This window comes from Procambarus clarkii, chromosome 60, assembly GCF_040958095.1.
Source record: "Procambarus clarkii isolate CNS0578487 chromosome 60, FALCON_Pclarkii_2.0, whole genome shotgun sequence".
Taxonomy (NCBI): Eukaryota; Metazoa; Arthropoda; class Malacostraca; order Decapoda; family Cambaridae; genus Procambarus; species Procambarus clarkii.
In genome coordinates this window covers 12,763,889-12,784,923 of record NC_091209.1, presented here as the reverse complement: position 1 = coordinate 12,784,923, position 21,035 = coordinate 12,763,889, and the positions used below count along the sequence as shown (strand labels likewise).

The window sequence follows — 21,035 nt, the reverse complement described above, 5'->3', positions numbered from 1 at the left end:
AGGTAATGGTCGTCCAAGCTGAGGCTGACCCTAGCCCCATCCTCAGGTAATGGTCGTCCAAGCTGAGGCTGACCCTAGCCCCATCCTCAGGCAATGGTCGTCCAAGCTGAGGCTGACCCTAGCCCCATCCTCAGGCAATGGTCGTCCAAGCTGAGGCTGACCCTAGCCCCATCCTCAGGCAATGGTCGTCCAAGCTGAGGCTGACCCTAGCCCCATCCTCAGGCAATGGTCGTCCAAGCTGAGGCTGACCCTAGCCCCATCCTCAGGTAATGGTCGTCCAAGCTGAGGCTGACCCTAGCCCCATCCTCAGGCAATGGTCGTCCAAGCTGAGGCTGACCCTAGCCCCATCCTCAGGCAATGGTCGTCCAAGCTGAGGCTGACCCTAGCCCCATCCTCAGGCAATGGTCGTCCAAGCTGAGGCTGACCCCAGCCCCATCCTCAGGTAATGGTCGTCCAAGCTGAGGCTGACCCTAGCCCCATCCTCAGGTAATGGTCGTCCAAGCTGAGGCTGACCCTAAACACCCATTTGGTAATGGAATGGGGAATAGAGCTGTAGCACAGGAATAATAAGAGAAACGAGAAATGAACTGAGAATTTAAGAGGGAACGAAGGGCCAATATCAGGCGAAGAAAAGAAGGAATGGACGGAAATAGAAAAGAGAAAAGTTGGAACCAATAAGAGGTTGGTCACCAAACAGGCTTCGCTAAGTAATCAGTAACTCAAACAGACCAGTCGATATGCCGTACTGGCTGTTCCCAAGCTTGTAGGTGGTGCAACCACGCGTAGTATAACTATCTTTCACTTGCTTCCGTCATTAATTACCCTCAAAACTGTCTCATAAATACAATCTGTTGTTATGAGGTCAAACACAGCCATCCCCCCCCAGCTCGCATACACGTAAGTCCTCGCGGCCGAGCAGAGAACACTCGGGACTCGTAATCCAAAGGTCCCGACGTTCGATTCCCTACCGAGGCAGAAACAAATGGGTTAGTTTCTTTCACGTGATTCCTCTGTTCACGTAACAGTAAATAGGTACCTGGGAGTTAGACAGCTGCTATAGGATGGTTCCTGGGTTTGTGTGTGTACTCACCTATTTTAATCACCTAGTTGTGCTTGCGGGGGGTTGAGCTCTGACATTTTGGTCCCGCCTCTCAACCGTCAATCAACTGGTGTACAGGTTCCTGAGCCTATTGGGCTCTATCATATTTACACTTTAAACTGTGTATGGAGTCAGCCTCCACCACATCACTTCCTAATGCATTCCATTTGTCAACTACTCTGACACTAAAAATGTTCTTTCTAATATTTCTGTGGCTCATTTGAGCACTCAATTTCCACCTGTGTCCCCTAGTGCGTGAGCCCTTTGTGTTAAATAGCCTGTCCTTATCTACCATATCAATTCCTTTGTGAATCCTGTGTGTGTGTGTGTGTATTCATCTAGTTGTATTCACCTAGTTGTGCTTGCGGGGGTTGAGCCCTGCTCTTTCGGCCCACCTCTCAACTGTCAATAAACTGTTTCTACTACTACTTTTTTCCACACACACACACACACACACACACACACACACACACACACACACACACACACACACACACACACACACCAGGAAGCAGCCCGTGACAGCTGACTAACTCCCAGGTACCTATTTACTGTTAGGTAACAGGGGCATAGGGTGAAAGCCTGGGCCAGGGGTGCACAGTTCATCAGCCTGAGTCGGGGTGCACAGTGCACCAGCCTGGGTCAGGGGAGCACAGTGCACCAGCCTGGGTCAGGGGAGCACAGTGCAACAGCCGTTCTTGACATCAATAATCAATCAATCAAGATGAAGCAGGGAAGAGCCCCCCGCTCGTTGCTTTCTTAGCTTAAATTTAAGGAACGATCAAGGCAGAAGGAGACAAGGAGAAGCAGGACACAGGAGGAGGAGGAGGAGGAGGAGGAGGAGGAGGAGGAGAAGCTGAAAAAAATAGATATAGGCGAATAACATAAAGTAGCAGGAAAAGGAACAAAAGGAAAAGTAACAGGAAGATTTCATGGGATGACGAAGGACGAGACAGAGACATCTCCTGAAGATGTTGCTAGCTTGACACATCTTTGATTATCTCTCCCCTTTATCTCCTTGTCTCGTGCTGAGTTGACTCTTCTTCATACGATTAGTAAATGTTGTTTTCTTTTGTTTTTCGAAGGATATTGGAGGCTTGTTTCTTCTTCCGGACCTCCAGAAGGATATTGGAGGCTTGTTTCTTCTTCCGGACCTCCAGAAGGATATTGGAGGCTTGTTTCTTCTTCCGGACCTCCAGAAGGATATTGGAGGCTTGTTTCTTCTTCCGGACCTCCAGAAGGATATTGGAGGCTTGTTTCTTCTTCCGGACCTCCAGAAGGATATTGGAGGCTTGTTTCTTCTTCCGGACCTCCAGAAGGATATTGGAGGCTTGTTTCTTCTTCCGGACCTCCAGAAGGATATTGGAGGCTTGTTTCTTCTTCCGGACCTCCAGAAGGATATTGGAGGCTTGTTTCTTCTTCCGGACCTCCAGAAGGATATTGGAGGCTTGTTTCTTCTTCCGGACCTCCAGAAGGATATTGGAGGCTTGTTTCTTCTTCCGGACCTCCAGAAGGATATTGGAGGCTTGTTTCTTCTTCCGGACCTCCAGAAGGATATTGGAGGCTTGTTTCTTCTTCCGGACCTCCAGAAGGATATTGGAGGCTTGTTTCTTCTTCCGGACCTCCAGAAGGATATTGGAGGCTTGTTTCTTCTTCCGGACCTCCAGAAGGATATTGGAGGCTTGTTTCTTCTTCCGGACCTCCAGAAGGATATTGGAGGCTTGTTTCTTCTTCCGGACCTCCAGAAGGATATTGGAGGCTTGTTTCTTCTTCCGGACCTCCAGAAGGATATTGGAGGCTTGTTTCTTCTTCCGGACCTCCAGAAGGATATTGGAGGCTTGTTTCTTCTTCCGGACCTCCAGAAGGATATTGGAGGCTTGTTTCTTCTTCCGGACCTCCAGAAGGATATTGGAGGCTTGTTTCTTCTTCCGGACCTCCAGAAGGATATTGGAGGCTTGTTTCTTCTTCCGGACCTCCAGAAGGATATTGGAGGCTTGTTTGAAGGGCGACGAAAAGGCTCAACAAACAAGCACGTGTATATATAAAAAAGGCTGGGCCTATGTGGTGTGTTTGTGCATTTGTGTCCGATTCTGTTTATCGCGAGGCATTAGCGAAAAGGCTAGTTGGATGGGGAGGGATGGAAGGGCAACTGGCCCACAAGTCGGCTTCACTCAGTCTGTCATTCCCCTCCTCACCCCCACCTTCGTGAAGGTTTATTAGGGTCGTGTTCGGGTTTGGTCGATGGTGCAGAGGGGGGATGGATAGTAGTGTGGTGGAGCTCTCCCCCCCGGATGAAGAGCAAGTGAGGGAACTCCAATATTGACTTGTTGGGGGACGTGGTAGTGTGTCCACTCCTTCCCCTCCGGATCACGGCTATGTCCTGCCTGGCGGGCCGCACCCTACCCTCCCCCTCTCACCTTCACTACCTTCTCACGCACCTTCATTCTACCAAACATGCTGGGGTGGACACCAAACATGCAGGGGTGGACACCAAACATGCTAAAGTGGACACCAAACATGCTCAAATGGAAACCAAATGTGCCAAAGGGATACCAAACTCTTGAAATTAAACACCACATTACAAAAAAAAATGCAATAAAGTTAACATCTGATATGTAACAACCAAAATCAAATAAGTAACAAGTCTGCTGAGCTACAGAAACGAGCCTGAAGACATAATGCATGACAAGAGAAGCTGGCATAGAGAGGTTAAGTAAGTTAGGTTATAGCTATGACAGCTGGGCGGGCCAGTGGAAAGATTCGAGGCCCGCGCGTAGGTCACACCTCCGCAGGTTAGTATCAAGCCAACCCGATAACTGATCGCTACACTTGAGTGTTAGCTCTTCCTTTGTACACTTTGTGTACACTGAGTACCTGAGTCTGCCTTGTGTGCATTGAGCACCTATGTGTGTGTGTGTAGTTTGTGTGCACTGAGCATGTGTGTTTTAGTTCGTGTCCACCGAACACATGAGGTTTGACTCGTGTCCACTAAGCACCCGAGTGTAGTTTGTGTTCACCTGTGTTCTGGTTCCTGTACAGTGCCCCAGGGACGCTCTTCAAAGGGATAGTTACAGAACTGAGACGATAAAATATAACAGAATAAAGGTCACATTTAAAAGCAACAATGTAGGCTAAAAGGAAATCATTCGACGTCTGTGTATCCTGCTGCTTGCATCAACACCCACCCCACACGCCAGCCGAGGGAGCTGCTGAACTAGACACCAATGTGATGGAATTGAGGAAATATTTGCATGTGTATCGTGCGCTGTTCTCAAAGACTCGACCCAGAGATGCTGTTTAATAGCTTAGGAAGGTTTTCTTAGGTCGGGAAGGCTTCCTTATCCCAGGGAGGTTTCCTTAGGTCTGGAAGGCTTCCTTGTGTCACGTATGTAGGTGACACGTATCCGTCTTTGTTGACCTCACGTCACCCGTGAGAACGCCGGGAAGTTGACATGTCAACAAAGAACAGACGGAGGCCATCGGCAAGCTGTTATCTCAAATTTCAACTCGAAATAAAATACTGGTTAACAATGTTTTTCCGTTTCCCTCAACCTCCGTCTCTCTCTCTCTCTCTCTCTCTCTCTCTCTCTCTCTCTCTCTCTCTCTCTCTCTCTCTCTCTCTCTCTCTCTCTCTCTCTCTCTCTCTCTCTCTCATTTTCTTTCTCTTTTCAGCTTCATCTTCATCCAATTATTTTAATCTTGTTTGCCTGTGTGTGGATCCATTGGCAGGATTATCCCTTTTTCTTTGTGCTGTGGTCGAGGCAGATCCAGACAGACTAGGATACCCACCTTGAGGTTACTCCAATTTCAATCGCCACGGCTGAGGCTTTATCTCTCGACTGTGTTTGTCTCAGAGCTCATCGCCTGTGTGGTCCATTCGTGAACCTCTCAGTGCTGATCCAAGGCTTATCCAGCCCATCCTGAAGCTATGCTCTTCCAAGCTGCGCCCGACACTAACACACCCTCAGGTTATGCTCGCTCAAGCTGCGCCCGACACCAACCCATTATGAAGTTATGCTCGTCCAAGCTGCAGCAATCAGTCCCTAAAGGTGCATTCAAGTTTTGCCATGCTTTGAAATTGAAACTAGGTTTTTCTCAAATATATATTAATATTATTACGTATTAGAGTGTAGTGTATACATGTGTGTGTATATATATATATATATATATATATATATATATATATATATATATATATATATATATATATATACATATATATATATATATATATATATATATATATATATATATATATATATATATATATATACATATATATTAATATACCGTGCGTGAGTGAAATGTAGTGAGAGGTGAGCAACAAAAACAGGACGTCAACGACGCACTGTTCGAGAAAACTTTGAACATTTTGAAAAAAAAATCATTCATAAACAGGTTTAAATGTGGAGGCGGGTACCGGGATTAACGCTCATTTGTTTTCATCCATAAAAAGAAGGGAGAGACGCGGCTGGCGGATTAACCAGCGTTTGGTCAGTGTTGTGAGGAGCGGCTGGCTTATCCAAGCCCGGGTTCCTGGTTATTCACGAGGGGAGGGAATTATCAGGGGGAAAGCACCAAGCCATTAGGACTATATAGCACTGGGAAGGGGTCAGGATAAGGATTTGGGATGGGACGGAGGGAAGGAATGGTGTCCAATCACTTATATGTCCATACATAGACACACATCAATCAATCCATATGTTTACCTCTCAGAATGTTTGGTAATGTGTTTATTTGTGATGTGTGTCTATGTATATATTAACACGTTGTACTGAATGGGGTGAGAATAGCTTGAGCTACCTCATCCCTTTGTGTGTATTTTACCTCAATAAACTTATTTCAATTTCAATTTCAATTTCAATTTCCAATCACTTGGAGGGTCGGGGATTGAACGCCGACCTGCGTGAAGCGAGACCGTCGCTCTACCGTCCAGCCCAAGTGGTTGGACTGGTTATTCACGAGATGTCCTGGACTGAATGAGGAGGATGAAAGCCAGTGTTGAAGGCATTACAATGCTTTTGCGGTCTTTGTTGGGTCGCTGTAAAGTTTAAGAGTCTTTTTCGGTTATCATATAAGTCTTTATTTGTCTTCAATAACCTGGGCAGGTTGTGATATTATCGTGCTGCCAAGGGACAACAAAAACATTAAGAAAATAATATAATATGATTAATGATTCGGTTGTCCGGCACTCCTGGAATGTGTATTGTGCTTCCAGATTGATGCGGGTGTCGAACCCCCCTGGAACATGTCTTGTGCTTCCAGATGGACACGGAATTAGGAAACCAACACCAGTTATTACTTTCATCAGTTATTGCTAACATGACGTGTTATTGTTTGAAGTGCTCAAAGAGCCCCTGTAGCACAGTGGCCTACGTCATCGGCTCACAACCAAGAGACCCAGTTCATTCCCAGTGCGGGATAGAAATGTTTAGACACATTTCCTTTCACCTAATGCCTCTGTTTACCTAGTAGTTAAATAGATACCTGGGAGATAGACATGTTTTTTTTTTTTTTTTTTTTTTTTTTTTTTTTTGAGATATATACAAGAGTTGTTACATTCTTGTACAGCCACTAGTACGCGTAGCGTTTCGGGCAGGTCCCTGCCGCGAAGAATCGTATCTGTTGTATCCTGGGGAAGGTTAGTAGTTGGCCTATGGAGGGGAGTGGGGGAACCTCGATAGGCCTATGTACAAGCTTCCTGTACCCGATAACAGGAATTCAAACTATCAGATATTGTTCGGCAATCTGATTTTATCAAAACGCTAGTTAAAAGATAGTGTTTTGGTTTGCAGGGACGAGAGGTTTTCTTCAACCATATTGCTAACATGAACATTGTTCTTTTCCCCTGTATAGTTGAGATAATCGCCTATAAAAAAGAACAAAAAATTAATTGCTTTTTCCGATTTAATTATCTTAACAACCCAATCCTCTGTTAGGACGCTTCACATAGGGATATTCCTGTTCGGGCCCTTTAGCCTCTGGCTGGCCGCTAAGTGCTTCTCCAAATAGGGACCATATGGCATCCCGTGTGTGTTGTGGGTTTACCATCAGAAACAGTTCATCTTATCCTACTGGATTAATGTGTTATTGGAACTGAAAAGAGCCGTACTTAAAGTAACCTGCGCCTAACCTAACCTAGCCTAGCCTAACCTAACCTAACCTAACCTAACCTAACCTAACCTATCCTGCGCCTAACCTAACCTAGCCTAACGGAGGCCTAACCTCCCTTAGGTCAAATTCTAGTTGAATTTGGTTATTGTGTTTAGAGACAGACTGTAAATTTTGACAGACTGTAAATTTTGACAGACTGTAAATTTTGACAGACTGTAAATTTTGACAGACTGTAAATTTTGACAGACTGTAAATTTTGACAGACTGTAAATTTTGACAGACTGTAAATTTTGACAGACTGTAAATTTTGTTAATGTGTTTGTTTTCTTTAACATTGTTGTAATATCAATACCAATATCTGTTGTAATATCAATACCAATATCACTATTACCATCACCACTACCAGCACCATCATTCTTTCACTCTCTTGCTACCTCCCACATCTTCCCCCCCTCCACCACTGTCAGCATCAATTCGTCCTTCAAGTACCGAGTGTGTCTGACTTACTGTCACACTCAAAGAAGTGTTGGTAAAGGGAGACAGTGAGGAACGATGAAGAGATTGAGGAGGAGGACGAAGAAGAGACAGAGACACAGCTAAATGAACAACCAGAGCCAAAGCAGCGTATTGGAGATGAGGAGCGGTAAATATAATCTATATGAATGTAAAAAGGGGACATAAGGTGATGGGAAACACCCATCACCTTATAGTTAGTAAGAGTTACAAAGTCGTCACAATCGACTTGAGAATGGTCCAGGACGGACCGAAACGTCGTCGTCCCTTCAATTTCTAGTGTGTGGTCTGGTCAACATACTTCAGCCACGTTATTGTGACTCATCGCCTGCAAGAGTTACAAACAAAGGTGCTACAAAAACAACCACACATTATTATCATAGCGGAAACAAAACTAACAAGCTCAAGTATGTTTATTGAGACAAGGAAAAAAAAGACATCTCAAAGGGATAGAGTAGCTTAGGCTATTTCAATACCTCCAAAGGATATCTGATCAAAAAGGCTGTGACTCATACGTCAGGCTGCGAGCTGCTGCGTCCAACAGCCTGGTAGACCAATCCAGCAACCAGGAGGCCTGGTCGACGACCGGGACGCGGGGACGCTAAGCCCCGGAAGTACCTTAAGGTAACCTCAAGGTAAGGTATTCCCCCCCCCCCCCCAAAAAAAAAAAATACTATCAAGTGTTATAGAAGATGCGATCTTTCCAGGACTTTAGTAATAATGTAAATTATTACTTATTATTATTTATTAAATAATTATTTTTATGTAAATAATTACTTTAGGAGTAATGCACAGGGAATGTGTGGAGGACGGGGTCATACTTCTGCTACAGTTGAACTTTTTTGGGGGTTGGAATAAAGATGATGAGGCACAGGTGAAGGAAAAGTTTTGAAAAAGAGAAATATGAACTGGAGCTTTGTGGAAACAGCAAAAGTGGTCAAACACAGCCATTTTAAGTTGAGAGAAAGTAATGACAATTGAACATAAAATGGAAGCGGGAAATGCACTGAAAGAGCAAGTTGTGGAAGCCACCTCCATCTACAACTTTAAGAAAGTGAGATACGACAAAGAATTCCAGAGTCAGGTAAGATAAGTTATAAAGCAACAAGTACAAGAAGGCTTCCCCGAAGTCACTCCTCCTCCCAACCCCCCGTCCCATCCCAAATCCCTATCCTGACCTTCCAAGTGTTATATAGTCGTAATGGCTTGGCGCGTTCTCCTGATAGTTCCATTCCCCTTCCCCGCAGTCACTGTTAGGTAAGCAGCAGTAGGTGGAACATCAGCAGGGGGGGGGGAGGGGGGAGGGAATTATCAGGGTAAAGTGCCAAGCCATTACGACTATATAGCACTTCGAACGGGTCAGGATAAGGATTTGGGATGGGACAGGGGTAGGTAATGGTACCCAACCACTTGGAAGGTCGGGGATTGAACGCCGACCTGCATGCAGTGAGACAGAGTGGGGGGGAAACAGTAGGCACAGTATAGGAAGGTTAACGATTACGAAGAGGAGATGAAGAGCAGGTGTAGAGAGGAGCAGGGAAGGGGGAAACTCGTGATTATAACCCGTTCACGTTACCCAAAGTGTCGCCTAGAATATCAAACGTTCCAGCCTGGAGTGCCGACGGTCGAGGGGTGAAGGGTGGAGGAGGCACTTGACGGATGGGCAGGGGAAGGAAAAGTTGGGAGAATGGAGGGAAGAACAGGAAATAGGAAGGACAGAATGGAAGATGAAGAGGTGAATGGGGAAATAAAAGGGAAGGGGGGGGGGGGGATATTCATCTTGAGGATTTAAGGAGTGAAGTGAAGGGTCGAGTGAAAGGGAGTGAACTCGAGTAAAAACAACACACTCACCTGCCCCCAACTCACGTAGTCGAGTTTAAAGTGGTTGAGCTTCAGCTCTTGGACTACATAATTTGAGCTGTTGATTGTACCGTTCAATGACATTCAAACCTCTTAAGATCCCAGCATATCGTCTCATAAGACTTTGTTAAATTAATACAGACAGCATTAGTCTGCCCCTAAACTGTACTGAATGGATTGTATTACAATTTGTATTTTTAATATATTGTAATAGATAACATTAGTCTATCCTATATCCCAACCTTTACTGCCTCCTCTTATACATAATTACATTGATTCTATCCGTCTATGTGATATCCCTGCCCTTGTGTGGCAGTGCACAATAGAAAGTTGTTTTCACATATCCATACATTAAACCATTGATTGTAACCATGATATATATGTGCTTCAGCCTACAGTTTAGACTTATTGTCTTGTGTATGACCCTCTGTCCTGCGTGACAGTGAATACCAGCATTATCCTCACTTTAATAGGACTTAATTGAAATCCTCAGATTAGGCAAAATTGTAATTAATTTTGTCAATAAAGATGTTAATAATAAATAATTGTGAGAGACCTGTCTCCAGCCAAGACCCTGTAGTTCATGGTCCCTCGTTGGTTGTTGCCCAGACATCATGTTCACTTTGTCTTGATAATCTTACATGTCTCTTCTCTCTGAGGTATGGTTCATTACACACACACACACACACACACACACACACACACACACACACACACACACACACACACACACACACACACACACACACACACACATACATACACACCTCTCTCTCTCTCTCTTTCTTTCTCTCATATATATATATATATATATATATATATATATATATATGAGAGAAAGAAAGAGAGAGAGAGAGAGAGAGAGAGAGAGAGAGAGAGAGAGAGAGAGAGAGAGAGAGAGAGAGAGAGAGAGAGAGAGAGAGAGAAGAGAAGAGAGAGAGCGAGAGAGAAGAGAGAGAGCGTGTGAGAGAGAGCTAGAGAGAGAGAGAGAGAGAGTGAGAGAGAGCTAGAGAGAGAGAGAGAGACATAGACATTACTAAAGCTTAAAGAGGCTATCTCCATTAAGACCTGCTGGATTTTTTAATCTCATGACAACAGTTCACGTGTTGCGTTTCAGCCTTTTTTTTTCCCCTCCCTAGTTAATTGGCGTTTATAGCGACTCGTACATTAATTACTTCTCTGGACATAATGAGAGTAGGGAGAGTGGATTTTCCAGTCCTCTGTTGGAGTTCATGTCCAAAGATCATTGTGCTTTTTTGTCTTTTTAATTATCTTTGTCAGAGGCTCTGGCTGTTTTAAAAGGGAAAGGTGTAGAGGTAGCGTTATAAAAGGAAGAGAGGAAGGTAGAGTGACTGATGGCCTTGTGAGGTGTCTCTCTAGTGCATATTACGTGTTTTGTCAGTGTTTAGTTTGTAGCTAATTACAGTTCTTGCTTGTGGCAGGCAGGCGTGCAAGCAGGCAAGCAGGCAGGCAGGCAAGCAGGTAGGCAGGCAGGCAGGCAGGCAGGCAGGCAGGCGGCCTGTCGCTCCCTGGAGGGAGAATGGGCTATGTTGGTCAGTTCCTCTTGTCTGTTGCTGGGAGAAGATGCACTTTGTGCAGTGTGTTCCTGCTGGTCTATCACAGAGAGACGAGGCACTTCCTGTGAGCTGTTCCTGTGGGTCTATCACAGAGAGAGAAGAGGCACTTCCTGTGAGCTGTTCCTGTGGGTCTATCACAGAGAGAAGAGGCACTTCCTGTGAGCTGTTCCAGCAGGTCTATCACAGAGAGAAGAGGCACTTCCTGTGAGCTGTTCCAGCAGGTCTATCACAGAGAGAAGAGGCACTTCCTGTGAGCTGTTCCAGCAGGTCTATCACAGAGAGAAGAGGCACTTCCTGTGAGCTGTTCCAGCAGGTCTATCACAGAGAGAAGAGGCACTTCCTGTGAGCTGTTCCAGCAGGTCTATCACAGAGAGAAGAGGCACTTCCTGTGAGCTCTTCCAGCAGGTCTATCACAGAGAGAAGAGGCACTTCCTGTGAGCTATTCCAGCAGGTCTATCACAGAGAGAAGAGGCACTTCCTGTGAATTGTTCCAGCAGGTCTATCACAGAGAGCAGAGGCACTTCCTGTGAGCTCTTCCAGCAGGTCTATCACAGAGAGAAGAGGCACTTCCTGTGAGCTCTTCCAGCAGGTCTATCACAGAGAGAAGAGGCACTTCCTGTGAGCTCTTCCAGCAGGTCTATCACAGAGAGAAGAGGCACTTCCTGTGAGCTCTTCCAGCAGGTCTATCACAGAGAGAAGAGGCACTTCCTGTGAGCTCTTCCAGCAGGTCTATCACAGAGAGAAGAGGCACTTCCTGTTCTCCACACTGCAGCTAATCTTCTCACGTCTGGTCTCCGGGGAAGCCTTGTGGCCGTGTACACTCATATTGACTTCTACCACCTTCAATATATTGTGTATTTTGTAATTTTATTATTTAAAACTTCATTACACAAGTTGGGTTGCAACATTGGTTACGTGTTGGGTTGCAACATTGGGGGCCTGTGGCTGAGTGTACAGCACTTAGGGCTCGTAATCCTAGGGTCTGGGATCGATCCCGGCGCCGATGGAAACAGATGGGCAGAGTTTTTGTTACCCCTGATGCACCTGTTCACCTAGCAGTCAATAGGTACCTGGGAGTTACACAGCTGCTACGGGCTGCTTCCTGGGGATGTGTAACAAAAAGGAGGCCTGGTCGAGGACCGGGCCGCGGGGACGCTGAGCCCCGAAATCATCTCAAGATAACGTGCAAGGTACAAGGCTACTTGTCACAGGTTGTCGAGTTCTTCCAGCTCCTCAGATGGCGGGCAGGAACCTTGGATGCAGTGAGCGTTTCCTCTCTGGATCGCTACACTAAGGCGCTGAAAAAAAAAGCTGGCGGATCTAGGGTCTCTTGTTGTTTCAATTAGCTTAGAACCCAGCTCCTTCAAAAAACTAGTGCCACTTTTACCCACAGGCACCAAGTGTCTCTGAGGCAGTGGGGTCACAATTATTATGAAATATTTTCTCATAATTTGATATATATTTATTGAAGAGTTTTATTGACATTCTTGTGGAGATTGTAAAGCCTGTCACAGTGTTAAAGTTGGTTGGTTCGTGTGATTGTCCATTGCCAGCTTTTAAGATATCCTTGCTACTTTCCGGGCGTTTAATTTCTTGGGTACCATCTCATGGCTGCTCTCTCATAGCTAACCTTTCAAGGTGGCCCTCTCAAAGATGCTTTCTTATTTACTAGCTTCGTAAGTGCTACTGCCCGAGGTGTTCCCCAGTTGCCTACTCCGAGGCCGCCCTTTCCTCGCACGCACGTACGCACACACACACACACACACACACACACACACACACACACACACACACACACACACACACACACACACACACACACACACACACACACAAGCTGGCAGGATCAAACGTTCCGTCGTGGACAGAGAAGATGCAAATCAGTTCCTCAAAGGAGAATTAGTGAGTGGTTTGTGTGTGTGGGGTCTGTGGGTGTCTGTGGTTTGTGTGTGGGTGTCTGTGGTTTGTGTGTGGGTGTCTGTGGTTTGTGTGTGGGTGTCTGTGGTTTGTGTGTGGGTGTCTGTGGTTTGTGTGTGGGTGTCTGTGGTTTGTGTGTGGGTGTCTGTGGTTTGTGTGTGGGTGTCTGTGGTTTGTGTGTGGGTGTATGTGGTTTGTGTGTGGGTGTCTGTGGTTTGTGTGTGGGTGTCTGTGGTTTGTGTGTGGGTGTCTGTGGTTTGTGTGTGGGTGTCTGTGGTTTGTGTGTGGGTGTCTGTGGTTTGTGTGTGGGTGTCTGTGGTTTGTGTGAAGGGGTCTGTGGTTTGTGTGAAGGGGTCTGTGGTTTGTGTGTGGGTGTCTGTGGTTTGTGTGTGGGGGTCTGTGGTTTGTGTGAAGGGGTCTGTGGTTTGTGTGAAGGGGTCTGTGGTTTGTGTGAAGGGGTCTGTGGTTTGTGTGTGGGGTCTGTGGTTTGTGTGAAGGGGTCTGTGGTTTGTATGTGGGTGTCTGTGGTTTGTGTGTGTGGGGTCTGTGGTTTGTATGTGGGTGTCTGTGGTTTGTGTGTGTGGGTCTGTGGTTTGTGTGTGGGGTCTGTGGTTTGTATGTGGGTGTCTGTGGTTTGTGTGTGTGGGTCTGTGGTTTGTGTGTGGGTGTCTGTGGTTTGTGTGTGGGTGTCTGTGGTTTGTATGTGGGTGTCTGTGGTTTGTGTGTGGGGGTCTGTGGTTTGTGTGTGGGGGTCTGTGGTTTGTGTGTGGGGGTCTGTGGTTTGTGTGTGGTTTGTATGTGGGTGTCTGTGTGTGGGTGTCTGTGGTTTGTGTGTGGGGATCTGTGGTTTGTTTGTGATCTGTATTAGTGGTTTATGGTGCTTTGTGTGTCTGTACTTAGCGAGTTCAGTTAAATTTCTCGAGAGGTTCATCTGTGTAGAGTGCTGATAAATAGTGTATACAGAATGCAACAAATCAGCCACAATCTATGAACGCACATTGAATATGATTTTATTACATGTACACATAATATATATTAATTAGTATTGCTCTTCCTGTTACCTGTTAATGACATACTTATTTTGAGCACACTCGAGGCGATTGTACATCATATATATATATATATATATATATATATATATATATATATATATATATATATATATATATATATATATATATATATATATATATATATCTCACTTTTTCTGTCTCTGGTGCCCACAGGTGGCTTCCGTGTTTGACTCAGTCTTTTCATATCTTTCAGAAGAGCTGGTATAAATCTTTTCTCACTTTATCCAGCGTGACTCGTCCAGTGAGTCCCCTTGTTACTCTCCTCGCAGCTGTCACAGCTTCAGTAATACACTCCTCTGCATCGATCTATACATTTCATACATAAAACCTGATGATGTTATACAGTAATTTACCCGCCAAACACACACCGAAACTACGACGTTGGTACAACGTTCGAACAAGTTTTAACACCTAACTAGTTATAAGAACCAATATAGCAAGTTGTAACAACGTTCTAATACGTCATAAACACGTTAAGCCAAGATGTAACAACTTTATTACAAGTTGTAACAAGCGGAAAATAGAGACAGTTACGGTTTGTGTTTCCAGGGATATGTCTACTCTAACGTTTTGTTTAGGTTATATTTGTGGGACCTTTTGGGGTTGTTGCTAAAAATTGTTTTAGTTTTTTTTTCGGTAAATATTTGCATTTTATAATTATTTTTCAATATTTTTGTGTTATCGTTTATTTGTATTTATGTGATGGGGCCTGGTAGCCTGGTGGGTAGGGCGCAGGACTCGTAATTCTGTGGCGCGGGTTCGATTCCCGCACGAGGCAGAAACAAATGGGCAAAGTTTCTTTCACCCTAAATGCCCCTGTTACCTAGCAGTAAATAGGTACCTGGGAGTTAGTCAGCTGTCACGGGCTGCTTCCTGGGGGTGGAGGCCTGGTCGAGGACCGGGCCGCGGGGACACTAAAGCCCCGAAATCATCTCAAGATAACCTCAAGATGTGTTTATATTATGATAGGTGCTAGTACTGCCACTACCCCCCATCCTCTACACTCACTGGGAAACGCAACAGCAAATCTGCAGTAACAATCAACAAATCCCTCCCGGCATCTTCCAGTGGTTGTCATGGCAACAGTTTGTTTACGTTCAAGGGGAAGGAGGACACTTTACCGGGGGTGGGGGGGGGGGGATGGAAATTGTGATTGGGGAAGGTTGGAATAGAAGGGGGTGGGGGGGGGGGGGCTCGTGGATTAAGAAACAATAGAGGGCTGGATAGTGGTTAGCGTGGTGGGGGAGAGAGCAAGGATAATGTTTGGGGGATGTAAGATAAAGGGAAGAATTGTGAGGGAAAAGTGGCTGGGTAGGGAATAAACACAGGTAGGGGAGGGTAAGGGGGGGGGGGATCGAAGGGAAAGGTAGGTAAGGAGAGCGTGGAGGGGGGAGGGGGAAGGTCTTTCTCTTCTGCTGCAGTATTCGAGTATCGATTTTCAACAAGGAATTATTAATTTTTCTTCAGAGTAGCATTGATTAGGGCATCCATTGTGTTGTGATAATATCTCGCTGTTTTGTGTGGTGTGTGGAGAGGGGGGGGAGGCTGTTCCTGGGGAGGGAGGAGGAGCAGGAGCAGGAAGAGAGGAAATAGAAACGTGAATAGTGATAAGAGATGCCAGGCTGGGAAGTGAGGAGTCAGTGAGTAGAAAGAGTCAGAAAGTAGAGAGTCAGGGAGTAGAAAGAGTCAGGAAGTAGATAGTCAGGGAGTAGAGAGAGTCAGGAAGTAGATAGTCAGGGAGTAGAGAGAGTCAGAAAGTAGAGAGTCAGGGAGTAGAAAGAGTCAGGAAGTAGATAGTCAGGGAGTAGAGAGAGTCAGGAAGTAGATAGTCAGGGAGTAGAGAGAATCAGGGAGTCAATAAAGGTATTAATATTAGTCAGTGACACTTTTGATATATCAAGTCCTATCACTTACGACGTTGTGGAATATATTAAATGTTGAATCTAAAGAGAGACTTCGTTATTCTGAGGGATTTTCCTAATTGGAAAATCTATATTTCACGGACTTCATCTAAATGAATGCAGTTCTTTCATACATTTAGATGATTTCAGTGAAATATGAATTTTTTCAGGAAAAAAAAACAACTAAAGAATACCTATTTCACAACCCAAAAAAAATCCTCCTAGAATAGTGGTCATTCATTACACTCTTGCATTCGCCAAAGGTGTCGCTTCCTGACTTCTCGAACTCCGAAACAGCTTTATCAAATCTTTTTAAATTCAGAGTTGTCGAACTGTGCTGTGTGCTCTTAACACTTTGCATAGTGTCTAAGGAGGGGTTTCCTTCATTGTGTATTCATCTTAAGGTAAACCAATGAGGAAAAAAAAATCAAGATTCATGGGAGACTCTTATGGAAGGTATACTCATATGGGCGGTATACTCAAATGGGAGCATATGCTATGAGTCTGTATATGACTTCACTTCACTCTCCCACTTCACGCAGGTCCAACAGGCCGGGGAGAAGACAACTATGGAGTTCCTTTCGTTTTCTTTCATCGTGAGAATAAAGTGAATAAATCACTCAACAGGTGGCAGCACTCTTGCGTTGTCATGCCAACTGAAATTGGCGTCTGCAGGCTACTGTCCGACATTCTACCACTGTACAGAGAGGGAGAGAGAGAGAGAGCAGAGGATGCCCTGGTAAATATTACCAGGAAATTCCTCCACTCTATTATTGTCACAGAGGCTTGCCGCCATTTATTGGTGCCGTCAAAACAATCCGCACCATTTTTTTTTTTTACTTCATTTGCTTATCTGTGATTTAAGCTTAATCCATATACCAGTTTGTATCCAAATAAGGGTGATTGAGCTTCCAAGTTAGCCTAGTGGCATATCTCTAAACTTTTTCAAGCTTCGCCTTGTGCTTGACAAGGTACGGGCTCCATGCTTTGGCCTGCATACTCCAGGATTGGTTTTACATATGTGGTATATAAGGTTCTCAATGATTCCTTACATAGGTTCCTGAAGGCAGTTCTGATGTTAGCCAGCCTCGCATACGCCGCAGATGTTATTCTTTTGATGTGGGCTTCAGGGGACAGGTTTGGTGTGATATCAACTCCTAGATCTTTCTCTCTGTCCGTTTCATGAAGGACTTCATCTCCCATTCTGTATCCTATGTCTGGCCTCCTGTTTCCACTGCCTAGTTTCATTACCTTACATTACTCGGATTGAACTTTAGTAGCCATTTGTTGGACCATTCATTCAGTCTGTCTAGGTCATCTTGTAGCCTCATACTGTCTTCCTCCGTCTAAATCCTCATAATTTTTGCATCATCAGCAAACAATGAGAGGAATGATTCTATACCATCTGGAAGATCATTTACATATATAAGAAACAGTATGGGTCCTAGGACTGAACCTACGGGACCCCACTGGTGACGTCTCGCCAATCTGAGACCTCACCCCTCACAGTGACTCGCTGTCTTCTGTTACTTAGGTACTCCCTTATCCAATGGAGTACCTTCTCTTTCACTCCAGCCTGCATCTCCAGCTTTCGCACTAGTCTCTGGTGTAGCACTGTATCAAAGGCTTTTTGGCAATCCAAAAATATGCAGTCTGCCTACCCCTCTTGTCTGATTCTTGTTGCCTGACCGTAGAATTTAATTAATCCTGTGAGGCATGACTTGCCATCCCTTAAACCATGTTGGTGTTTTGTCACAAAGTTCCATCTCTCCAGATGTTCCACTAGCTTTTTCCGCACAATTTTCTCCATTGGCTTGCATGGTATCCAAGTTAGGGACACTGACCAGTAGTTTAGGGTCTCCTGTTTATTCCTCTTCTTGTATATCGGGACTATGTTTGCCGTCTTCCAAATTTTTGGCAGTTCACCTGATACCAGTGATTTGTATATACACTATGGAGAGTGGCAGGCACAGTGCTTCTGCTCCTTCCTTTAGTATCCATGGTGATATTCCATCCGGGCCTATAGCCTTTGTCACATCCAACTCTAGCAAAAGCTTCCTTACATCCTCACTGGTAATCTCAAATTCCTCTAGTGGTGCCTGGTTAACTATGCCTTCTCTTATCTCTGGAACTTCTCCTTACTCTAGTGTAAAAACTTCCTGGAATTTCTTATTGAGTTCCTCGCACACTTCTTTTTCGTTTGTAGTGAATCTGTCTGCCCCTATCCTCAGTTTCATTACCTGCTCCTTCACTGTTGTCTTTCTCCTGATGTGGCTGTGCAACAATTTAGGTTGAGTCTTAGCTTGGCTTGCTATGTCGTTTTCATATTGGCCTTCTGCCTCTCTTCTCACCCTGACGTATTCGTTCCTGGCTCTCTGGTAACCTTCTCTGCTCTCAAGTGTCCTGTTATTTCTACAGTTTCTCCATGCTCTTTTACTTTGTTGCTTAGCTAGCTTACATCTCTGATTAAACCTTGGGTTTCTCGTCTGCATTTCATTTTTTACCTTTTGGGTCGGGATAAACTTTTCTGCTGCCTCCCTGCACTTCTGCGTGATGTATTCCCTCATGTCTTGAGCCGTCTTTTCCCTTAGCTCTGTTTCCCATGTTATATCCGTTATTAATTTTCTCTCTCTCTCTCTCTCATACACACACACACGTGTGTGTGTGTGTGTGTGTGTGTGTGTGTGTGTGTGTGTGTGTGTGTGTGTGTGTGAGTGTGTGTGTGTGTGTGTGTGTGTGTGTGTGTGTGTGTGTGTGTGTGTGTGTGTGTGTGTGTGTGTGTGTGAGAGATGGGGAGAGTGAACGTGTGAGAGCGGGTAAAAGTGAAAGAGAGATTGAGTAAGTGTTTGCCGTTCCTGTTGGCACAAGGTTGTTAATCTTCCCTCTGATCCACTAAGAATATATGATGAACCAGGGAGAGGTATATTAGATCTCTGTCTCTCTCTCTCTCTCTCTCTCTCTCTCTCTCTCTCTCTCTCTCTCTCTCTCTCTCTCTCTCTCTCTCTCTCTCTCTCTCTCTCTCTCTCTCTCTCTCTCTCTCTGTCTCTCTCTCTCTCTTGTATGACTACAAAATTTTTAAACTACTAGCATTGATGTTCCCGAAAGGAAACTGCAAGTTAGGAATTGTTATCGTTAATCATCCCATAATAATCTCAGGCATAGGAGTCAACAGTCGTCTGCTCCTGTACCCACCTATATATAAAAAAGTGACGTTCCTAATGAATCCTTGCGTTCAAAAATAATTCATATACATGTTTAACCTACGCTTGAAACAACCCCGCGTCTGTTATGTTGCCCTGTGTTCCTCTGTGACCCATCTCTACTAATAATTCCAGCGGTGCCCGTCTTTTTGAACACGTGTAAAAGATGTAAACCCCAGCAGGGTATATCACAGATATATCGTACCTCTTCATATTGTTGTTGCTTTAAACTCAGCTACTGGGAACCAAACGTTGCAAGTAGCACGGACTATGGTGAGCCCGTAGTGGACTTACCTGGCGCAGGAGCGGGGCTGTAACTGGGGATCGTATCTCCTCAGATTCAGCAGAGGCTATGAGAGCGACGCCATTATTCATCAAGGATTTAAGTATTTAGTTACGAAACCTGTTCATCTTGAATCATGGCGGCTTAGTTTGTATAGTCTCGTAGTGCTTCGGAGCTCGTTAACTGTTCAGTAAGTACACACTAAGCCACCACGATTGGGGAAAGATGTACAGATTTCGTAAGTGGGCACATAAATACTTGATGAATCCTGGCTCAGGAAACATTACCGAGTCTTAGGCACTAAGGCAGCAACGGACCCACTCATCTCAGGGTTGACGTTCGATCTTCACCCCGCTCTCATATCACAACTTTTAGTCTGTCTCATATCCATGTGCTAGTGCTATATCCTGGCTCAGCCTTTTCTTCCTCATAATTACCTCACCTTTAACAGTACAATATTGGAACACCGGGAGGTATAAATACCCCGGCTACACCGCCAGGCGGGGCCCAAGAGCTTCATCTCACTCACCGTAGACACAACTATGTAGCCACACATGTAAAAAATGCAATTTGTATAGGCTAACTGGCTTACTATATTCGGCCAGTGTTTGTGGCTCTGCGCTCTCATGGAGGGAATTGGCTCTACCTTTGTTATATATATATATGTAATATAAGTGATTCTTATATTACATATATATATATATATATGTAATATAAGTGATTCTACATAAGTTAAAATAGATAGCCCAAACCTAAACTTATAAATAATAGTGATGATGTTTCGGGCCGTCCTAGGCCAGGACTTGCGAAGCCTGTGCATCTTTCTTCAAATATGGCGGCTTTGTTTACATTTATTAAACAGTTTAGGAGCTTGAAAACATCACAACCCAAGGTTGTAATAGCTAGGTCTGAAACACTACCAAGTTGTTTATGAACGGTTTAATAAATGAAACAAAAGCCGTCATGATTGAGGTTTCCTCTTGAGATAATTTCGGGGCTTAGCGTCCGCGCGGCCCGGTCCTTGACCAGGCCTCCTTTTTGTTACACACATCCCCAGAAAGCAGCCTGTAGCAGCTGTCTAACTCCCAGGTACCTATTTACTGCTACATGAACAGGAGCATCAGTGGTGAAAGAAACTCAGCCCATTTGTTTCCGCCTCCACCGGGGATTGAACCCGGAACCACAGGACTACGAATCCCGAGCGCTGCCCACTCAGCTGTCAGGCCCCTCCTGAGGAAAGATGCACATGATTCCGCAAGTGATTGCCTAGATGTTTAGTGGCATCTGCCCTCAGTGATGGCGCGGGGGTCAAGCTGGACAAACGACATTGATGCAACAATACATGTCGGGACCAAAGAGCCAGAGCTCAACCCCCGCAAACACAACTAGGTGAGTACATCAACGTCAATGGCTGAATAGATTGGTCAATGCCTTTCGTATTACCTTGCGTCCATCTGGGAATTACGAACATTATAAAACTGAATCGCCTATACAAATA

At 45.0% G+C, this 21,035-nt stretch overlaps 1 protein-coding gene across 1 annotated transcript; it reads right to left on the bottom strand.

Annotated features, from left to right (window-relative positions):
- Nucleotides 1–2,151: 2,151 nt before the first annotated feature.
- On the bottom strand, nt 2,152–19,629 carry LOC138353857 (chromosome partition protein Smc-like). The gene is made up of 3 exons (XM_069307287.1): nt 19,549–19,629; nt 6,062–6,140; nt 2,152–3,116 (listed from the first exon to the last, which is right to left on the bottom strand). The coding sequence occupies exons 1-3, from the start codon at nt 19,627–19,629 to the stop codon at nt 2,152–2,154; spliced, it is 1,125 nt and encodes a 374-aa protein (XP_069163388.1).
- Nucleotides 19,630–21,035: the final 1,406 nt, after the last annotated feature.

Coding starts and splice junctions, on each gene's coding strand:
- LOC138353857 (XM_069307287.1), bottom strand. CDS start 19,629: ATGAATAATGGCGTCGCTCTCATAGCCTCTGCTGAATCTGAGGAGATA. Junction 6,141..19,548: donor CAGCCCCGCTCCTGCGCCAG/GTAAGTCCACTA, acceptor TAAACTTTACAG/CGACCCAACAAAGACCGCAA. Junction 3,117..6,061: donor CATTCAGTCCAGGACATCTC/GTGAATAACCAG, acceptor TTGTTTGTTGAG/CCTTTTCGTCGCCCTTCAAA.